General features: G+C 36.1%; 4 protein-coding genes across 5 annotated transcripts; all 4 read left to right on the top strand.

Moving 5' to 3' along the window:
• The first annotated feature begins 1793 nt into the window (after nucleotides 1-1793).
• LOC111779758 (copper transport protein ATX1-like) lies at nucleotides 1794-2775 on the top strand. The gene is made up of 3 exons (XM_023659881.2): nucleotides 1794-2251; nucleotides 2326-2401; nucleotides 2475-2775. The coding sequence occupies exons 1-3, from the start codon at nucleotides 2075-2077 to the stop codon at nucleotides 2603-2605; spliced, it is 384 nt and encodes a 127-aa protein (XP_023515649.2). The 5' UTR covers nucleotides 1794-2074; the 3' UTR covers nucleotides 2606-2775.
• A 577-nt stretch (nucleotides 2776-3352) lies between these two features.
• On the top strand, nucleotides 3353-6020 carry LOC111779757 (DUF538 family protein (Protein of unknown function, DUF538)). The gene is made up of 2 exons (XM_023659879.2): nucleotides 3353-3947; nucleotides 5822-6020. Exon 1 carries the CDS (start codon nucleotides 3483-3485, stop codon nucleotides 3942-3944), a length of 462 nt encoding a protein of 153 aa, XP_023515647.2. The 5' UTR covers nucleotides 3353-3482; the 3' UTR covers nucleotides 3945-3947; nucleotides 5822-6020.
• A 1130-nt stretch (nucleotides 6021-7150) lies between these two features.
• LOC111779755 (VIN3-like protein 1) lies at nucleotides 7151-10643 on the top strand. Of its 2 annotated transcripts, none has more exons than XM_087119490.1 (4): nucleotides 7151-7413; nucleotides 8012-8561; nucleotides 8706-9016; nucleotides 9100-10643. In XM_087119490.1, exons 2-4 carry the CDS (start codon nucleotides 8152-8154, stop codon nucleotides 10287-10289), a joined length of 1911 nt encoding a protein of 636 aa, XP_086975616.1. In that variant the 5' UTR covers nucleotides 7151-7413; nucleotides 8012-8151; the 3' UTR covers nucleotides 10290-10643. The 2 variants fall into 2 exon arrangements, with proteins under 2 accessions (XP_086975616.1, XP_023515645.2); XM_023659877.2 differs by having other exon boundaries at nucleotides 7152-7413; nucleotides 9097-10643.
• A 436-nt stretch (nucleotides 10644-11079) lies between these two features.
• HCF101 (ATP binding protein) lies at nucleotides 11080-19134 on the top strand. Its single transcript, XM_023660761.2, has 16 exons — nucleotides 11080-11257; nucleotides 11333-11458; nucleotides 12486-12628; nucleotides 12712-12762; nucleotides 13062-13217; nucleotides 13790-13933; nucleotides 14007-14149; nucleotides 14595-14664; nucleotides 14983-15078; nucleotides 15211-15300; nucleotides 15380-15433; nucleotides 15540-15663; nucleotides 15797-15921; nucleotides 17362-17484; nucleotides 18747-18815; nucleotides 18920-19134. Exons 1-16 carry the CDS (start codon nucleotides 11191-11193, stop codon nucleotides 18926-18928), a joined length of 1590 nt encoding a protein of 529 aa, XP_023516529.2. The 5' UTR covers nucleotides 11080-11190; the 3' UTR covers nucleotides 18929-19134.
• Nucleotides 19135-19169: the final 35 nt, after the last annotated feature.

Raw genomic sequence — 19169 nt, forward strand, 5'->3', positions numbered from 1 at the left:
GGTAATTAATTAATGCGTAAGAATATAAAAAACATATATATACATCATAAATACATAATCTATGTTATTATCGACAATAATAATAAAATAAATAAATAAATAAAAAAAACAAGGACAAGATCATATATTTATGCTACCTGTTTCACTACAAGCAAAGATATATCTAATAAAAAATGTAGCATAAATAATAGAGACAAAATCATATATTTATGTCACCTGTTTCATAAAAAACATATCACATAACATGGATACACCATTAAATATGACATAATAAAGGGTTGAAATGCACACCTAACCTGCCTCCTTTGCCTAAATGAAATTGTTCTTGGAATTTAAGAACGAATCGAGTAAATAAACCTAATATGTTTGACTAATAAATTATGGAAGTTTTATTGTACGATAATTTTTTTAAAAAAATAACATTTATTTATTCCTGTTAGTTTAGCTGCCATGCCAACTCACAATTGGTCCATATTTTCTTAATTATTTACCCGTATCTATTTCTTAGTTTCCAGAACAGCCTGCCCAAATCCACACCTTCATAACACTGCTAAATTATTGTTTTTTCTTTTTTTCTTTTTATATATATTTTTTTTAAGAGTTCGACGTTGTTGGTTAATTAAGAAAATAATCATAAAAATATTATCTCTATGTTCAAAGTGAATAATACATACGATTATTAAAAACAAAATTAAAACCACCAAAATTTATGCTAATATTCTCGGTTATGGAGTATATGGGCCAGTTTTATTCTGTATTTGGGCCTTGCCCTGCCACGAATTGCAGTCTGAAAATGGGCCTTTATTTACCGGTAGTGGATAAGCTTGATCCTCAATTAATTAAAATTGTCACACCATTTAAATATGCATATTAAATTTAGTATTATAGTAGAGTTTAACAGCATGCATAAGTGTAGACATGGAAATAATCGCTGACACAAAATTAGGTCAAGACCAAGTATTTAATCAATAAGGCAGAAAGTGAAAAAAAAAAAAAAAAAAAAACCCTCCATTATCCATTATTTTGGACCACAAATTAGTTTTTTTTTTCATTAATATTAAAGCCGAACATTTATTAATTATACCATTAAAACCTTAGAAAATTTGTTCTGACAATTATTTTTTCTGCATTTTCTTTCAAATGTACGATAAAATTTAATAAATGCCTTTTTTTTTTTATTATTATTTATAAAACTCGTGATTTAGATGAAGAAAGAAATAATGATTTATAACACTTTGAAGGCATTTTAATATTTGTTACAAAATTAGCAAAACTCACGTGAGTCGCACGTGCATAATGTGACTCCTCTCCTTCTTCTCTTCCTTCTCAACTAAATTTCCAAAACTATTCCATCCTCACATGGTTCTCACGTGACCTAAAAAAGATGGCCAATTTTAAAATATAATCGATCAAATTTATTTTAAACACAATTTACAATCTCGTTTCAATCACACTCACACCCCATTAATATAAATGAATAAAGAGATACAGAGGTTTACACAATTTGAAGAGAATAAATTCTTCTGCATCCACGATGTATCCCTTACACTATAACACTACAACATAATTTTTATAAAAGTTTTCTTGAATTGCGTTTAAATAAATACAAAACGAAAATGACTCGTAATAATATTAATGCTCATACATGTCTCAAATTATTGTAGCCCAAACTGTCTCGTCTGGCTCAAATTATTGTAGCCCAAAATGTCTCGGCACACGCAGGTGTCCGGTGGCCAGAGCCTTAGCTTTTTCCCTCCTTCCTGCTCTAACTGTTATCTTCACCTCCAACATTCATTTTATTTCCTGCTACAAGCATCCACTTGTTTACCTTTTCAAATTTGTTCACAATAATTTACAAGTAGAAACTATTTTTTAATTTTAAATCTTGGGTTGAATTATGAGCCTCAAAATTTTACAGTTTGGTTCATTTATTGCAACCCAAACCCATTATTTTAGCATTATAATTTACTCTCATTTTGGTCACCAAATGCTTCTTTATATACTCTGTCTCCCTCTCCCTGCTCTTATTAATTATGAAATTCACTTGATTTGTGGTAGATTTTAGTGCTTTCTGATGGGAAAGCTGAAGAAAATCGCCAAGGCTCTGGATTGCTTCGGTCCCTCGTCATGTACTTCCACCGCTCGTTTTGACAAAGACCCGCTCATTGCCAGCAGCAACAAGGGCCGACTCCCGACATTGGAGGACGGTGTGAATGGAAGCCAGAGCTTAGCCTTTCAACTCAAGCCCATGGTCTATTTTGTGTCCACTTCCCCCTTTCTTCCTTAGCCCCACAGATCCGTAACTATGTTGGTTTGGTTTTGTAGATGGTGACGCTCAGGGTGTCCATGCACTGTAAAGGCTGTGCAAGAAAAGTGGAGAAACATATTTCAAAGATGGAAGGTATCATATCATATCATTTAACAATTTTTTTTTTTTTTTTTTTTTGAAGATTTGTTTTGGGAAATGAACGCAGGAGTGAGGTCGTTCACTGTGGACTTGGAGACTAAGATGGTGATTGTTATTGGAGACATTTTGCCGTATGAAGTGGTGGAGAGCGTTTCTAAAGTCAAAAGCTCGCAGCTTTGGCAGTCCTCGCTAGCTTGATCATTATTGGCATATCAACAAATTAATAATTTTGTGTCTTAATTTCTTTATTCTATATGTTGTTTATAGGAATAGTAGTATTTATACCTGCCTAACTCAAATATTTGGTTCATTTTAAACTTATATATGGTCTATAATTAAAATAACATGTAACAGTCTAGCGTCTATCATTTTCAAGGTTTTAAAATGTGTATGCTAGGGAGAAGTTTCTACACTCTTATCATAAATGATTTATATTCCTCTCCAATAGATGTGGTATCAGAGACATACACTGGGTAGTGTGCCAAACGCTGATCCTCAAAGGAAGTGAACACGGAGCGATACCAGAGAGGACACTAGGCCTGAATGAGGTGAGTGAAACGGTAGTAGATATTGTCCTCTTTGGGCTTTCCCTCAAGACTTTAAAACGCGCGAAAAAAGTTTCTACACCCTTACAAATGGTGGTTTGTTCTCCTCTCCAATGAGACATCACATAAACATTTTTTTTTATTATGAATGTAACGTTAAGTCAATGCAAAAAGAATCAAGTTTGATTAATTGACTAAAATAAAAAAATTATACCTAGAAGAAATTTTAATAAGTAAAATAAAAAAAGAATGATTGAAAACAAACGTTGCAATTTGTTTAGATAATGATAGAAATATCTTGTATGAAAATAATTGAATATAAATAGTCAATGCCACGACGTCGTTTAACAGGTCAAGGTTTTTCATCGCCATCGGGATATTGTTTGTGGAAGAGAGAACAGTGACGTATCCATATCGACTGGTCAATAACTCGGAAGAAGAAGAAAGAAAGAAAAATCTCAGAAATTTGTAAAATCGGAAACAACATTTGGTTTGATTCCGAGGACGATCGGAACTACAAGAAGTTCACCATGAAATCCATCTTCGTTCTTTTTCTCTTCTCAGCTCTTGTTTCTCTTTCGACCCAATCCACCGATTCGAATGACCTAAAAGCGCCACCCTCCTCTGCCCACGCTCGCCTCGCCAATTACGGGTTTCCGTTTGGCCTTCTGCCGTCCGCCGTCTCCAGCTACACCATCAATGAAACCTCTGGTGACTTCTCTTTGGACCTCGGCGACTCGTGCAAGTTCACGCTTCCACCGGACAACTACGTGGCTTCGTTTTCTAGGGTTGTCACTGGTAAGATTGCAAAGGGTCGGATCCACAATCTCGACGGGATTCGAGTTCGTGCTTTGTTCCAGTGGTGGTCGATTACTGGTATTAGGTCCACCGGCGAGGATTTGGTCTTCGAGGTTGGGGTGATCACCGCTAAGTATCCGTCCAAGAGTTTCAACGAGAGCCCAGTGTGTGAAGGGGGTCGGTCTTCTTCGTAAGAGGTTCGGGTTTCTTCAATATTCTGCTCTCTGCATCTTTTACGGCCAATTCCACTGTTAGAATTAAAAATTTAGGAGTAATTCTGGATTGGATAGGGATAGATGCATGTGAATGGGACTTTTTATCTAATTTTCATTACCGCTCTGTGATTGTGGTGTTGAAAGCATTGTCTCTGGATTAAATTCTGCAGAAACGGGACGATGATATTGGTTTAAATTTTCTAATGTCTTCCTTTTTAACTGGATTGGATTCTAATTATCTTCTATATTCATGAATTCTGAACAGAATCTGTATTTTCCTTCCATATTCATATCGTTCCTAATTCAAGGTTTTCTTGATTACGCCTTGACTAATTTGAGAGGTTAAATATATAATGTTTTCTGCTAAGAATCCCAGAAGTTATAATGATATAAAAAAGAAAAAAATCATAGTTTCCAGACGTTGCGGAATGGAAACTTTCTCCTTGTGTAACATCTGCTGGATCACCTTGTAAATATATTAATTATTGGCAGCTGGCTAGTTTTGGCAATAATTTTTAAGCGTTGAAGTAACCGGATGACCTTTGTTGAATCGGCTTCATTGATGAATAGGATCTTTATCTATTTTTGGATCTAACAACTTGGCGTTCTGTGGTTGAAAAGGTGATGGCGTTGCAATTTGGATTCTGAAAAGGAGGGAGTTTAACAAGAACAGAAGCCATTAAGGACAACCATACAATGACAAAACCCGTCTTATTATAAGATATTAAGGCATTGGTTATGTAGGCGATTTTGTTGCACATTAGGCCAAAAAATATGTCCAACCCAGTGGGCTAGCTAGCAAAATCTATTTTTGAAGTTGTGAGATCTCACATAAGTTGGAAAGGGGGAAGCATTCCTGATAAGGGTGTGGAAACCTCTCCCTAGTAGACGCGTTTTAGAACTGTGAGGCCGATGACTATACGTAATGGGCCAGAGTGGACAATATCTGCAAGCGATGTGGTTGGCTGTTACAAATGGTATTAAAGTTGGTCATCGGGGGTGTGCTAGCAAGGACCCTGGCTCCCAAGGGGGTGGAGTGTGAGATCTCACATCGGTTGGGAAGGGGAACGAAACATTCCTTATAAGAGTGTGAAAACCTCTTTCTATCGATATGTAACAGGCCAAAGTGGATAATATCTGCTAGCGGTGGGGTTGGACTGCTCTAGAAGTATTTATTATTATGAATAGGACTTTGTCACCTATGGATTTCAAATGACGGTTGCTAGAAGCTGACATAATGAAGGACCTATAGACATAGAACAAACAGAAAGATGATTCTTAGGTAAGGGGAAAAAAGGTTGAGCTAGAGAGAGCGATGGAATAGGAAGTTGAATGTAGAAGTAGTTATATGATTCTAGACATTAAGGCTACTATTCCCTAAGATTCTATTTGGTTGGACAAAGAAATAAACACCATTAGAAGAACCATCCCCGAGGTTGAATGGTCTGATAGTCAGATCTTTGATAGAAGAAAGAAAAGTAGAGGATGTGAATAGCTTTAATTTGCTTGCATTGCAGGCATATAACATAGATTCTTTTCTGAATGCACATTGTCATTCTCAGGTTCTAGAAAAGCTATCTTGTAGCCTCCAATATACCTTTTACCAAAGAACCTTTTAGCTGGAGTCGTGTTTCTTTAATGTATTTGACCGGCCTTGCTGTGATCTTTAGCTATCTTCATTGTGCTCATAACAAAACGAGTGAATTCTCGTTTGTCTGGTTCTTGATTTCTTTGCAAAAAAGCAGATTCCTCAACTTTGTTTCATTTGCTTTTTAAATATCTAATTAGCTTGACTTGTTAAAGTGCAGAATATATAATAGGATCTGTAGTTTAATTGGTATTTTGGTTTTGTGCAGGGTATTCATTCACTTGAAGCATAGATGAACTTAGTGGATAATGCATATCATATTATGTTGGCTCTTTAAACTGAAATGTGAACCTACTAATTATTCTGGCTGTGTATCTGCCTGTACTCTGTATATGTTAACTCTTGCTTCTTCTAGTTCTGGATTGATACTCTCTTTTGATTAATAAGGTTTGTTCAGTGCTTGATAATGAGCTGATCAATATTCTATCTCGATCTCGGTTAATATTTACATCAGCCAAAGTCTATCATTAGTAGATATTATTCACTTTGACCACATTTATTAGGGAGAGATTTCACGCCATTGTAAATAATACTTTGTTCTCTTCAAAATCCCTTATAGTGTGTGCCTCTCGTTTTCACCACACACACGACACGACACGACACAGCCCAGTCGTCTCCACTCATGGCCTTCCTCTGATTTTAATTTTGTTTAGCATCGATTCCCAAGAAGAAACCCATAATTACTTCTTCTAAATATCACCCAAAAGATGTCCTCATCTCAGATTGCCTTGTTGTCTGTTCTTCACCACTTCTATCAACCAATCATGCCCCTACCTCCTTTCCACCAAACTATCTACCTTTTAACCCCTTACACCTTTTACACGTTCTTTTTGTCTAGTATTATGATAAAAACATACCTAATCCTAATTGAACTGGAACCAAATGAAAATGGGTGGAACATAAAATATAAATGGGTTCATTTCATTTGGTCGATTTAAAGTGAGAATACTTTTTGATTTAGGGGATTTTTATTCTTCACCATCCGCCCACTGATTTTTCTAAGTTCACACCTAATTCACCCAAAAAGCCTAGAAATTGAAGACGACGGTTACTGTAAATGCAAAGCCAAGTCTTCTTTTTATGGCTAAAAAAAATTTAAGTCAACCGGATTAAATAATTTATTTATTTATTTATTTTAATTTAATGTAACATGATTAAATATTCGAGTCATCCGATTGGACGGTCGGATTTTGATCAGGTGGTGCAGCAGCGTCGAGGGTGATGCTGATGATGACCAGACAGACTGCTATTTTGTCTTCCACGTTGGGTTTCCAACAAATTTGATTAAAGCGAAAATATAACAGTAAATAAATTGGAATATTTAATAACGAAGTGAAAATCACGCGCCAAAAACCGCGAATGGGTTCACTCTACCAATTCAATTGTGATTCAATGCAGGGGCGGGCATATGTACTTTATCTGCTCGGTCCTAACCTGAAGTGTATTCCAGTAGGTTCACGCGCTTCTCTTTTTACGTCTTTTTCACTCTCTCCCATAACGTGAATATATTTCGTACAAGCTTCCTTCTCTCTCCAACCCAACGAACGCCTTCTCTCTCTCTCTCTCTCTCTCTCTCTCTCTCTCTCTCTCTCTCTCCTCCTTCTTCTTCCTCTTTCTCTCCCTAGCTTCATGCTCGCTCGGAACAAATTATTCGGCTTCGGCGCATCGAAGCCCTAGATTCGTCCCCATTCGTCGTTCCGAATATTTCTCTGCTGCTTTCATCGTTTCATTCAAACGATTTCGTTCGCTCTTTGGCGCTGTTTCTGTGGCAGATCCGTTGTTTTTCGAGCTTTCTTCTCGGTTGAGTTTTTTTTCCTTTTTTTTTTTTTTTTTTTCAAATTTTTTATTCGTATTGTTTCAGTATTACGTAACGTTGATATACATGTACTTTTTCTGTTTAATTCCCTATAATCAGTATCCTTGTTGTTGGTCTATTATTGGTTTCTAGATTTGCTCAATGTGTTCGTCAAAATTTCACAAGTGTTATTTTCAACTTTACTTCGCTGCTTGCGGCTTCCCGTATATATATTTATATATTGTGTATTGTTGTCATATAATATAAAGTGGTGGGGAGATTTTTTGATGAAGGTAATGTGTCGTTTGTCATGGTAATTCAACAGTAATTTTCTAGAGAATGGTGGAAAATAAGTACTTTTGTGCGTGGAAACACTTTTCTCTTCTGGTCGTTGTTCCTCTTGGAACCCGACTGACATCGTTTTTCTATAGGACTTAATAGTTGGTTTGTAGTATGTCATTTTAAGTATTGTAAGTCATGGTATTGCCAGTTTACTTGTTTATATTTTTCAATCGAGTTTTGGCGTTCATAGCCCTGCTGCTTAGAGATGCAGAGAAAATAAGCTTTTAGGTGATGCTGAACTGGTCAAGAACTTTTTTGTAGGTTTCTGAATTCATGGTTGGAATGATGAATTTGTTGAGCATTCTGATCATGTCTTGACAAGGAGAAGTCGGACCAATCATTATAGAAGTTAAATATTCGAGCTTCCAAAGGCGAGCAGAGGAACGGTTAACAAACTGGAGATGAAGAAAACTTCATCCAGTTTAAATAACCGGTCAGCTAGTAGGAAGCATCATAGGAAGATAGAAAACCCGACGCGAATGCCAACAGCTCCTGAGCAATGTCCACATTCTGGAATCTCATGTACATGGGTATGCAAAAATTCTGCCTGTAGAGCTGTTTTGTCAGTAGGTGATACATTTTGCAGGAGGTGCTCTTGCTGTATCTGTCACTTGTTTGATGACAACAAGGACCCTAGTCTCTGGTTGGTTTGCTCTACTGAATCTGAACAGGGAGATTCCTGTGGATTATCTTGCCATATTGAGTGTGCATTGCAACATGGGAAGGTGGGGGTTGTTGATCTTGGGCAACTAATGCAGCTAGATGGTAGTTACTGCTGTGCTTCTTGTGGCAAAGTTTCTGGGATACTAGAGTAAGTAATTTTTTCACCCAATCTTTCCTTTGATCCTCTTATTTTGCATAATTTTGCGCTCTCAAGCTTCAGAGAGGTGTTGTTGCATAGTTAATGATATTATTTTAGGTACCGCCTGATTGAATTGTGAATTCTATCTGGCAGATGTTGGAAGAAACAACTAGCTATAGCAAGAGATGCACGTCGTGTTGATGTTCTCTGTTATAGGATTTATTTAAGTTACAGGCTCCTTGAAAGGACTTCAAGGTTTAAGGAACTGCACGAAATTATTCAAGATGCAAAGGCCAAGCTAGAAGCAGAAGTGGGTCCAGTAAATGGGATTTCTGCCAAGATGGCTCGTGGTATTGTCTGCAGGCTCACTGTTGCTGGTGATGTGCATAAGCTTTGCTCACTCGCAATTGAAAAAGCAGATCAATGGCTGGCTACAGTGTCCAATCGTAATCTGAATTGCAGAGGTTTGGTCCACGGCCATTATGTTTCTAGCCCTCCAACTATTCTAAATAAATCTCATTAGCTTTAATTTTATTTTTGACAGAAGATTCACTTCCCGCTGCTTGCAAGTTTCTTTTTGAGGGTATCGAGTCTTCTTATATTGTGATAACTTTAGTTGAAATTTCGAATGAATCATCTGAAGAGACTAAAGGCTACAAGCTTTGGTACAGTAAGAGTAGAGAAGAAGCATACACAAAAGAACCCATATGTATGTTTCCTAGAGCTCAGAGAAGGATTTTGATTTCGAATCTACAACCATGCACTGAATACACATTCAGAATTGTTTCATATTCAGAGAATGGTGACGTTGGTCACTCTGAGGTCAAGTGTTTTACAAAGAGTGTTGAAATAATTCACAACTCCCGTTCTCCAGCCCCTTCAAATCCCAGGAAAGAAAGTCCTATTGAAGAAAGTAGTATCCACAAGAGGGGTCCAGATAGTACAACCATTATCTGTTCATCTTCAGGATTTCAAGTTCGACACCTTGGAAAGATTCTGGAACTTGCTAAGGCTCAAGGAGAAGGTTGTCTTGAGAGGCTTTGCAGTGCTGATGTGACAAATTATCGTGGAGTGCAGAACGCGGTCAAGCCCGAAACTCCGGAAGAAGAGCAGCTACCTCCTATTTCTCGTGGACTTGATTTAAATGTGGTTTCTGTACCTGATCTGAACGAAGAACTAACTCATCCTCTCGAATATTCTAGGGATGAAGTTAATGGCTGCACGGTGCAGCAGGCTGTTGAGGCAGATGGAGATGCTGCTTCCCATGACATAGAGAAGAATGGCATGGCAAGATCAAACGGTAGTGATGATTCTCAAGTCTGGACATGTGGACCAAATAGCGAGGTACCGGCTGTTGATTCCCTCGCAGGGGGGTTGTGTAGGAAAAGGGCAGCTAGCGCAATTGAAGAGACGAATGATTGTGACAGCACTTTGATAAATGAATCGCCACTCCGAGTAGCCAATGATTCATGTTTCTTGGACGAGAACTTCGAGTATTGTGTAAAGATAATTCGATGGCTGGAATGTGAAGGTCACATTAAACAAGACTTTAGATTGAAACTTCTAACATGGTTTAGCTTGAGATCATCAGAGCAAGAGCGTAGGGTAATCAATACATTTATCCAAACATTGATTGACGAACCTAGTAGCTTGGCAGGACAGTTAGTCGACTCCTTCTCCGACATCATATCTTGCAAGAAGCCACGAAATGGGTTCTGCAGTAAGCTTTGGCATTAGATTAGCATTCACTCGTACTTATATCTCTGCTTCTCTCCTGTAATTGGTCACAGGCATTCTTTCTTGATCACTATGATCAAGTGATTCATTTATATCTCGGACAATGTCATCCGGGTTTAAGAAATTGGATGCTGATTGCAGAGACATTACCCAATTTTTCAGAGTATGTGACAAATTGGTACTTGGTGTCGGTGAGGGTAATTTGTAATAGCCATATTGGCATTGCCTTCTTCCAATGCAAAGAAGGTAATTGAAATTTATAATTATTTTTACTTCAGAAGAGAAAAATAGAGACGGTCTAGAAGAGAAAAACTACTCATATTTATGAACAATAAAGTCATTTAATTTCAACAATTTTCTCTTTTATATTATATTACTTGGTGATATACATATGTGAATATTATACCCAAACAAGATCTTAAAGGGATGATTTAAATTGTTGAATCTTATGAACATTTTAATTTATACCATTATTAATGTAGCTTGGGTGTAATTTTCTTATTAGGGTAATTTTTTTTAAGAAAAAATGGGAAAATAACTAAAATTCCTCATCCAAGCACAAGCACATGCTGTTTTTTTTTTTTTTTTTTTTTTTGTTTTTTAATTACAACCTCGATAATTAAGATTATTGAATTGATAAAAATACGCCATGGCGACACGTGTAACAAATACAGCCTCTAATCTGATGAAAAGACGGAAACAAGAGGATGATCACAAATTTGCAAATAATGAATAAATAATTTGCAAAACGATGAAACGACGTCGTTGAAGCGAAATCGGATGGATTAGGAAGAAGATTACATGGCAACAGCTAGAGCAGGAAGTTGAGAAGGCAGTTCACTCAGAATTGCCTCATCCACACTGAAACTTCGACCACTTTCAGCTTCCTTTCGCTCTAAAAATGCTTCTTCATACTCCATCATCGCCATGTCTTTCATTCAATATTATCAAGGCACAATCAAAACCAGGTAACCTTCTATCCAAATTCATTTCCTTATGCTCAATAATCTTCTTACTCTCTGAATTCGGTATTCTATTCTCAGATAACGTTCTGCTACTCTCGGCTTTTAAGTCGTTGGTTCATAACCAAAGAATTGATAGGTCCATTTCCGTATTACGTGGAAGCTCCATTCCGAGTTCAGTTACTAGAAATGCTGCTTCTACTGAAGGTAATTTTCAGTTTATTGCATCCTTTTGTTAAATCCAGTTGTAGAAGGGCGAAATCTCCATTGCTTGATGTAGGGAGGCTTCTTGAGTTTTGCCAACCCTTCGCCAGACCGTAAATTACTACTTGAATGAATTTGGATATTTCGTTGTGGTATTGGAATCCCGAGACAAGAAAATTGATTAATTGGCAATTTTGTTTTGCGCGGTGAAATTGCAGTATAGGTGAAGAACAGATTCTTATTAGACTTGTAAATTAGACGTGGCACGTGCTAGTAGCAATAAGATAAAAGTTAACGTCATTAATTTAACTTCACGGTTTTTTGTTTAGTATATTGCTACTTGTTTATTATACAATGATTATGACTCAAAGCTTCTAATTATAGATTCTTATTCAAACTTCATTCCTTCATTGCTTCAGAATTAGTTTCTAATTATGCCCACGTTGAATTAAAGAAAAAAAAGGTTTAATGTTTTAAGGGAAAAAAAAGTAATTATGGAAGATTGGAGAGATAACTTATAGAAGAATGTGTATAAATAATAATATTGATTCATTTATCCTAATATTTAATGGCGAATTTAAGCTGAGAGAAGGAAACAGGGTCATCACTTCGCATTTTAACCGAGTAAAGAATTATCAAGGATCAAACAAAGCCTATACTCTAAATTTGTTGAGTAACAAATTAATATCGTGGTAGTATAATACACATGTGAGACTTGGATAAAACTGAGAATGCAAGAAGCTTGTTTTTCATACTACATGAAGTGCAGCGTTTCAGCTATGCACCAACCAATATCCATGTTATATCGTAAAAGGATCTCATATTTGTATATTAGCAAAGCAAAGAAGTTGTCATATTCATCAGACAATCATGTTAGTATGAGGGTAGGCTGTTTTAGCATCAAAGCATTTCTCTAAAATCAAATTTGTTCTTGTTACCATTTTATCCAATATTAACCATCAGCTGGAATAGCTGTTTCATCAATCATGTAATAGCCCAAATGACAGATTCTGTTTTCTGTAAACTGTAGCTGGTGCTTCTGTAATGTCCACTGAGACGGCTGAGGCTGATGTACTAAAAGCGTTGTCGCAAATTATCGACCCAGATTTTGGAACAGATATTGTCTCATGTGGTTTCGTGAAAGATCTTCAAATTGATGAGGCTTTAGGAGAGGTTTATTGAGAACGTGGAATTGAAAGATTTTTCTGTGATGTCTTCTTGTTGTTAATTAAACTAAATGATTTGTTGGATCACAGGTTTCTTTCCGGTTAGAGCTCACTACACCAGCATGTCCAGTCAAGGACATGGTAAATGACCCAATCATGTTGTTTGAACAAGAACTGACATATGTTTGGAAGGGTAGACTTTTTGTTTTTAACCACAAGTTTCTTAGAAATGGAACTGAGTTTTTGTTTTCCACCGTGGTTCTTTTCATGATTTTTGTTTTGTATATGTGCTGCAGCAATTTCATTAGTTGATATTTATTTTTGTTCGTTTCTGATAAACTTCAATAGTTCTCTTAAAAAAACACTTCTCTGAAGCCCTAATGGTTTATGCATTTGCTTGAATGTCATAATTAAAGGTAATAACATACGTTGCATGACAGTTTGAACAGAGAGCGAATGAGGTAGTAGCAGCACTTCCTTGGGTAAAAGATGTGAAAGTGACAATGTCAGCACAACCAGCAAAGCCTATTTATGCTGGGGAACTTCCACATGGGTTGCGGAGAATCTCAAACATTGTGGCAGTTTCTAGTTGCAAGGTAGGCTACTCGTTTTCATCCTTTTTCAGCTCAATTTGATTTGAATATCTATCGAAGTGCAGATAATTAATTTCCAAGATTGACTTCTTTTCTGGAAAAAGTTTGGTGTATAATTTCTTTAAATTATTTCATGTTGTAATTGTTAACTGATAGGCTTTGTCCAGCAATTTTATTTATGAACAAGATAACAAGATAACAAGGAAATAAGGGAAGATTTGGAAGCTTCCACCTCTCCAATTCTCCCATAGAATGTCCAAGCAAAACATAGTTAAAAAAAGATACCCTCCCCAAACAGACAATCAGCTATATACCCCTATCTCCGTGGCCCTCCTTCTAATTAACAAAATACAATGGACCCCATAGATCTCGTAAACTCTCCTCTTATGTGCTTATGTATATACACGTTTGTAATTTGGTGCCTACCATAAACATTATGGAACGCTGTCATATAGTGTCTTCTCATTTGAGGGGGAAAAAGATTGCTACTGATTTAGTGCCCTTTTCCGCATCAGAAAATTCCGTATGTTCTCTTCTTCTTTCCTGTTAAAGGAAATAGCTAACATTTAATACAGGGAGGTGTAGGGAAATCAACTGTAGCTGTAAATCTGGCGTATACTTTGGCTGGTATGGGTGCTAGAGTTGGTATTTTTGATGCTGATGTTTATGGACCAAGTTTGCCCACTATGGTTTCCCCTGAAAACAGACTGCTAGAAATGGTAACCTTTCGACATTTCATCAAAATTTTCTCAGTCAGTGACGGTAGATTGTGAATATCTAAAATTTCTACAGAACCCAGAGACGAGAACCATTATTCCAACTGAATACTTGGGAGTCAAGTTGGTATCCTTTGGATTTGCAGGACAAGGTCGTGCCATAATGCGAGGTCCAATGGTTTCTGGTGTCATTAACCAGCTACTGACTACTAGTGAATGGTTTGTTCTCTTGGTAAACAAATTAGAAGTCAGGAATATTAGTAAATAAAATATATTTATGCCGCATGTATCAAACTACCCCTTAATCCCTGAACTAGAGTAAATTTAATTATTTCATATATTTCATCACATTTCTACTCCTAAGACTAATGAAGAAAGAAACAAAACAAGAGAAGTTTCAAGGCAAAACATAGGCAAAATGTTCTGCATATTTTCTCTCGTGTCCAAACAAGTTTGTTTAAAAGTTCAAAATAAGGAGAGATTTTGCAAATGTTTAAACTTATATAGTATTGAAGTTGCACTTCTTTTGAATTAGTTTAATCAAGAGACGGTTTCTCAGCAACAGTATTATGCTTTAAACTAAACTTAATAGAACGAGTGGCTACCTATTATTAGTGTTAACATGTAACCATTTTCTAATCATAATCAGCTGTAAATAATGTAGGGGTGAGTTGGATTATCTAGTCATTGACATGCCCCCCGGAACTGGTGACATTCAACTCACTCTTTGTCAGGTTTGTTTGTATTTTTACTTTAAATTTCCTTGGAACTCAATATAATATTTCAAGCTTGTTTCCAATACACATGTAAGAGCTCATTGAAATTATGTTTTCCTTTTCTATGGTGTATTAGGTTCTTCACTCTTCTTTATAATACAATGTCTTACTTGTTATCACATTGTTGCTTTATTCTCCATTGTTATTTTCTTTGGAGTATACGTGCATTATTGTTGATAGCCTTTCCAATTAGCACATTACTGCTGACCATTCTACATGTGAAGCTTAGTTGATTCCATTGTTTATTATTGGTGACCTGATAAAAAACAATTTCAGGTGGTCCCTTTATCTGCTGCTGTTATTGTAACCACGCCTCAAAAATTAGCATTCATTGATGTTGCAAAAGGAGTTCGCATGTTTTCAAAACTGAAGGTTTGAAATTTTTTATGAAAGTTTAATTGACTGTCATGGTGTAAATTTTTCTTATTGTGGAATCCATGAAAGAACAGACAGAAGGTTCTTATGATCAGGCATACTCTAACTTTAAGATACCACTCTCTCAAGGTGCCCTGTGTTGCCGTGGTTGAGAACATGTGCCATTTTGATGCTGACGGAAAACGTTATTATCCATTTGGCAGAGGTTCAGGTTCTCAGGCACGTAGCATATCCTGAGAACTCTTTTGAAGATGGAAACTTTTTATTCGACTGTATTTAAGTGGTGTGTAAATTGCAGGTTGTTCAGCAGTTTGGAATTCCTCACTTGTTTGATCTTCCCATTAGACCTACTGTAAGTCTGACGATAAGTTCCCTTGACGACCTTTATGAGTGTACTATGGCTAGATTTTGATTTTTTTTTTTTAATCCCTTCAAAATTTGTTCTTTAATCTGGATAGCTATCAGCATCAGGAGATAGTGGCATACCTGAAGCGGTGGCTGATCCTCAAGGTGAAGTCGCCAAGACATTTCAGGATCTTGGGGTCTGTGTTGTGCAACAGTGTGCCAAGATCCGGCAACAAGGTATTTTGATTTCACCTTCTAATGATTGTGCTGGTATTATACTAAAGCCATCTCAACATATTCTTAAGACCAATTTTGATAGCTCATGCTACAACAAGGATGCTGATTTTCAATATACTTTTCTAAATGCCAGTATCAACAGCCGTTACTTATGATAGAACAATCAGAGCAATCAGGGTGAAGGTACCTGATTCTGATGAAGAATTCCTTTTGCATCCTGCGACCGTGAGACGAAATGACCGCTCTGCCCAGAGTGTGGTATGTTCAGTGATCGTAATTGATTTTAGTTTATTCCTTCGATTATTTCCTAAATGCAATTCCTACGTTATCCAATCGTATCTCAGAAGACAATTAGATGCCTTCGTAATGTTGTGCTAACTGCCACTTGAAACCTCTTAGTAAAATATTGGGTGAAATGTCATGCGTGTAATGACAGCTTGCTTTTATTCTTGGCAAAAGCTAGTGAGCTAGAGACTTTTATATGGCTGGCCAAAATTTTCAACATGTGAACAAGTTTTTTCTTCATGCATATTTATTAGCTGTTCAAATATTAAAATTTAATAACAAAATCTGAATAATGATTTGGAAACGCTGGCTATCAATTTCAATCTAAGCGCATTATTGCATGCATCTGACTGTATCTTTTCTATATAACAATTTCATACATACATTTGTATCTACCTCTACTAGTTTTTTCTTTTCATTAATTCTTTTCCTGGGCGAGATACAATAAAGGTGTTCTATATATTTTCCTCAAGATATTAGATTGCCCTAAAATTCAACCATGTTCTTCTTGGTTCTTATTTTTGATATATACATATACTAACTGATGAAGAAAACAGTCTGCCAGCTTATTTATGTAGGACTTTTTTAATGTTGACTTGATAGGCAAAAATGAAAGTATCCTTTTATAGACCGAGCACACGCAATGGTCCATGTTTGTCTGTGTGAACTTAAACGTAATAGGGGATGCGGGAATGGTATTCTATCTTCCTCGTTTATTGGCTAATTCACTTTACTTTTCTGTTAGCTTTTGTACTTTCAGATGAAACAGTTTTAGTCCTTGTAATATTTATTTCATCTTTTGGCATTACTTTTTTTTTTTTTTTTTTTTTGGAAGATAATTACTTGGGATTTTGGAATATATGGTTGAACGATAATTGCTCATTAGTTTTCACTGTGCCTTGCTCTACTCACATCGTGAAGTTTGTGATGCCATTTGAAATTTATGATTAACTACTAGTAAGCAGTCAACGAAAAAAACTGGTGGCTGGCGAGTCAGTTTCATGCCTGTCATTTCACATCAGCTTACTAATACAATATTAGGGGTAGAAAACTTTGAATTGTAATCAAGCTATTAAACCCAGCTCCTCCATAGCCATGATTGTGATGACCCATCACATATAGGTGTGTAGAGGATTCTACTGATTGAGACTTGGTTGATACAGCAATAAATAAATGGAGCGATTCCTGGCAGCCAAAACTTTCTAGTTTCTACTTGATCATCTAGTTTTTTTTTTTTTCTTTGACATTACATGATCATTTATCAAAGAAAACGATATATTTCTTGTGGGAACAGAACATTGATCAGTATTCTTTCATGGTTGATTAACATTTTATTCTAGTGATAGATCGATATTAAGGCTGATTATCTCAAGCCCTAAAACTTGAGGATTTTGATTTTTCCCCCCAAAACAGGACGAATGGTCAGGTGAGCAAAAACTGCAGTACACTGATATTCCAGAAGACATTCAACCTGAGGAAATCAAGCCCATGGGGAACTATGCTGTGACAATTACCTGGCCCGACGGATTTAACCAGGTGAGCAGGATTGAATTTGATTGATAATTGAAATGATCAAGTCCATAGTATTGATGTTTGGGGAGGGGGGACGTTTTCTTTATCCTTTTTCTTTCTTGGGTAAGAAAGATATAGATTCATTAAAAAGAAGAAAATGCCAGAGGGGAGGATTAGCCATACAGATTGGTCTTTTTCAACATTGGAAGCTTGCCAATTAATAAGCAAATATCAAATAATGAAGTCAACACAATAACTAACCTTATCTCATCTTCAAGTGGGAAAAACACAAAGATCTCAAGAATTATAACATATACCTAACACTGATGTCACAAGTAAATGCGAAGGATATTGACCGACTTCCAAACCAACTATTTTAAAATCTGGGGACAGGTAGCTAGAGTGATGACTGTCTACATATGATCCTATTGGAAAATTCTAAGTTTTTTTTTTTGCTTCTGGCCCATTCTGATTCCACACTCTGCCCTTCCAAGAGGGCATGGCCGGTTGGGATGTTCACGAGGCAGGTAGGGGAGGAATGGCTTCCCTGTCCTCGCAAAACTTTTCATTTAATTATGTGGAGATTGGTGCGGAAATTTTCTGCAAGAAATTCACAGAGATTAGATTCTTTGTGAAAAATTATTCTTCATTTAGTTTTCTTAGAAAAAAAAAATCAATAAAATAGGTTGATTGTTTTATTGAAAATCTATATTTAAATGGACAATTTTCAGTGAAAAAATCTCAAAGAAATTCTTGAAGAACTTAACAGAAAACTAAAATAATTCTAAAAAATATAGTTAAAAATGTCGAACCATCATTCTTAAAAGTTTAAATTTAAATAGTATAATATAGTCTCAAATCATTTAAAATTCTATCATATGAAAAAAAACATTAATAATAATAGAGTTGGGAACGAGGATGAGGAATGCATTTTTCTTCCCTCCCCCTTCCCATTTCGGTGGGGGTGGGGAAAATGAACATGCTTAATGGCCGGTGAAGACTATGCAATTACAAAAAAAGTTTCCTTTATGCTAACAAGGAAAGATCAGATAAAAAGAAGCAGGTAGGGGATAAGACACATTAAAACTCCTTTTGTGTTTGTATTTTTCTTGTATCTATCAAGCAGAGAGTGATTTTGGTACAAATTATGAATGAATCATATCATTTCAAGTGTGTAGCCTGCTAAAAGTTCCCATTCCTGGTTGAGGATTTGGAAGGAAAGAAATCAAAAGTCAACTGTGTTTTATAAGGTAGTTCTAATGTAAACCTTATTATTTAATGTGTAGATTGCTCCCTATGATCAACTGCAAATGATGGAGAGGTTAGTTGATGTTCCTCAGCTAACTCCTGCCCAGGTAAAATATAGAATTCCTAAATTTTGTGTTTAAGTAAGACTTCTCTGATAAAGCTTCCATTATTGTAATCTCATATATTTTTCTTGGGGTGTCCTTTCCTGCAGGCAGTTTAGAGTTACAGCAAATTTAAAACTTAGGCTAAGAGAAATCAAGATTGTTGAATTAAAAGCATCCCAGTTTGGATGGAGTTAGAGATAGATAAATCCTTTTTTTTTTTTCAGTCCTTTTTCATGTAATATTGTAATGTAATAGATGCTTAAAAGCAGCTGAAATGGTGAAATATGAACCTCAAACAGTAAATTAGAGAAATTTATCTGCTTCTTTTGTTGTTCTCTTATGGCATCTCCTATGGTT

Source organism: Cucurbita pepo, chromosome 18, assembly GCF_057944985.1.
Source record: "Cucurbita pepo subsp. pepo isolate OVF chromosome 18, ASM5794498v1, whole genome shotgun sequence".
Classification (NCBI taxonomy): domain Eukaryota; kingdom Viridiplantae; phylum Streptophyta; class Magnoliopsida; order Cucurbitales; family Cucurbitaceae; genus Cucurbita; species Cucurbita pepo.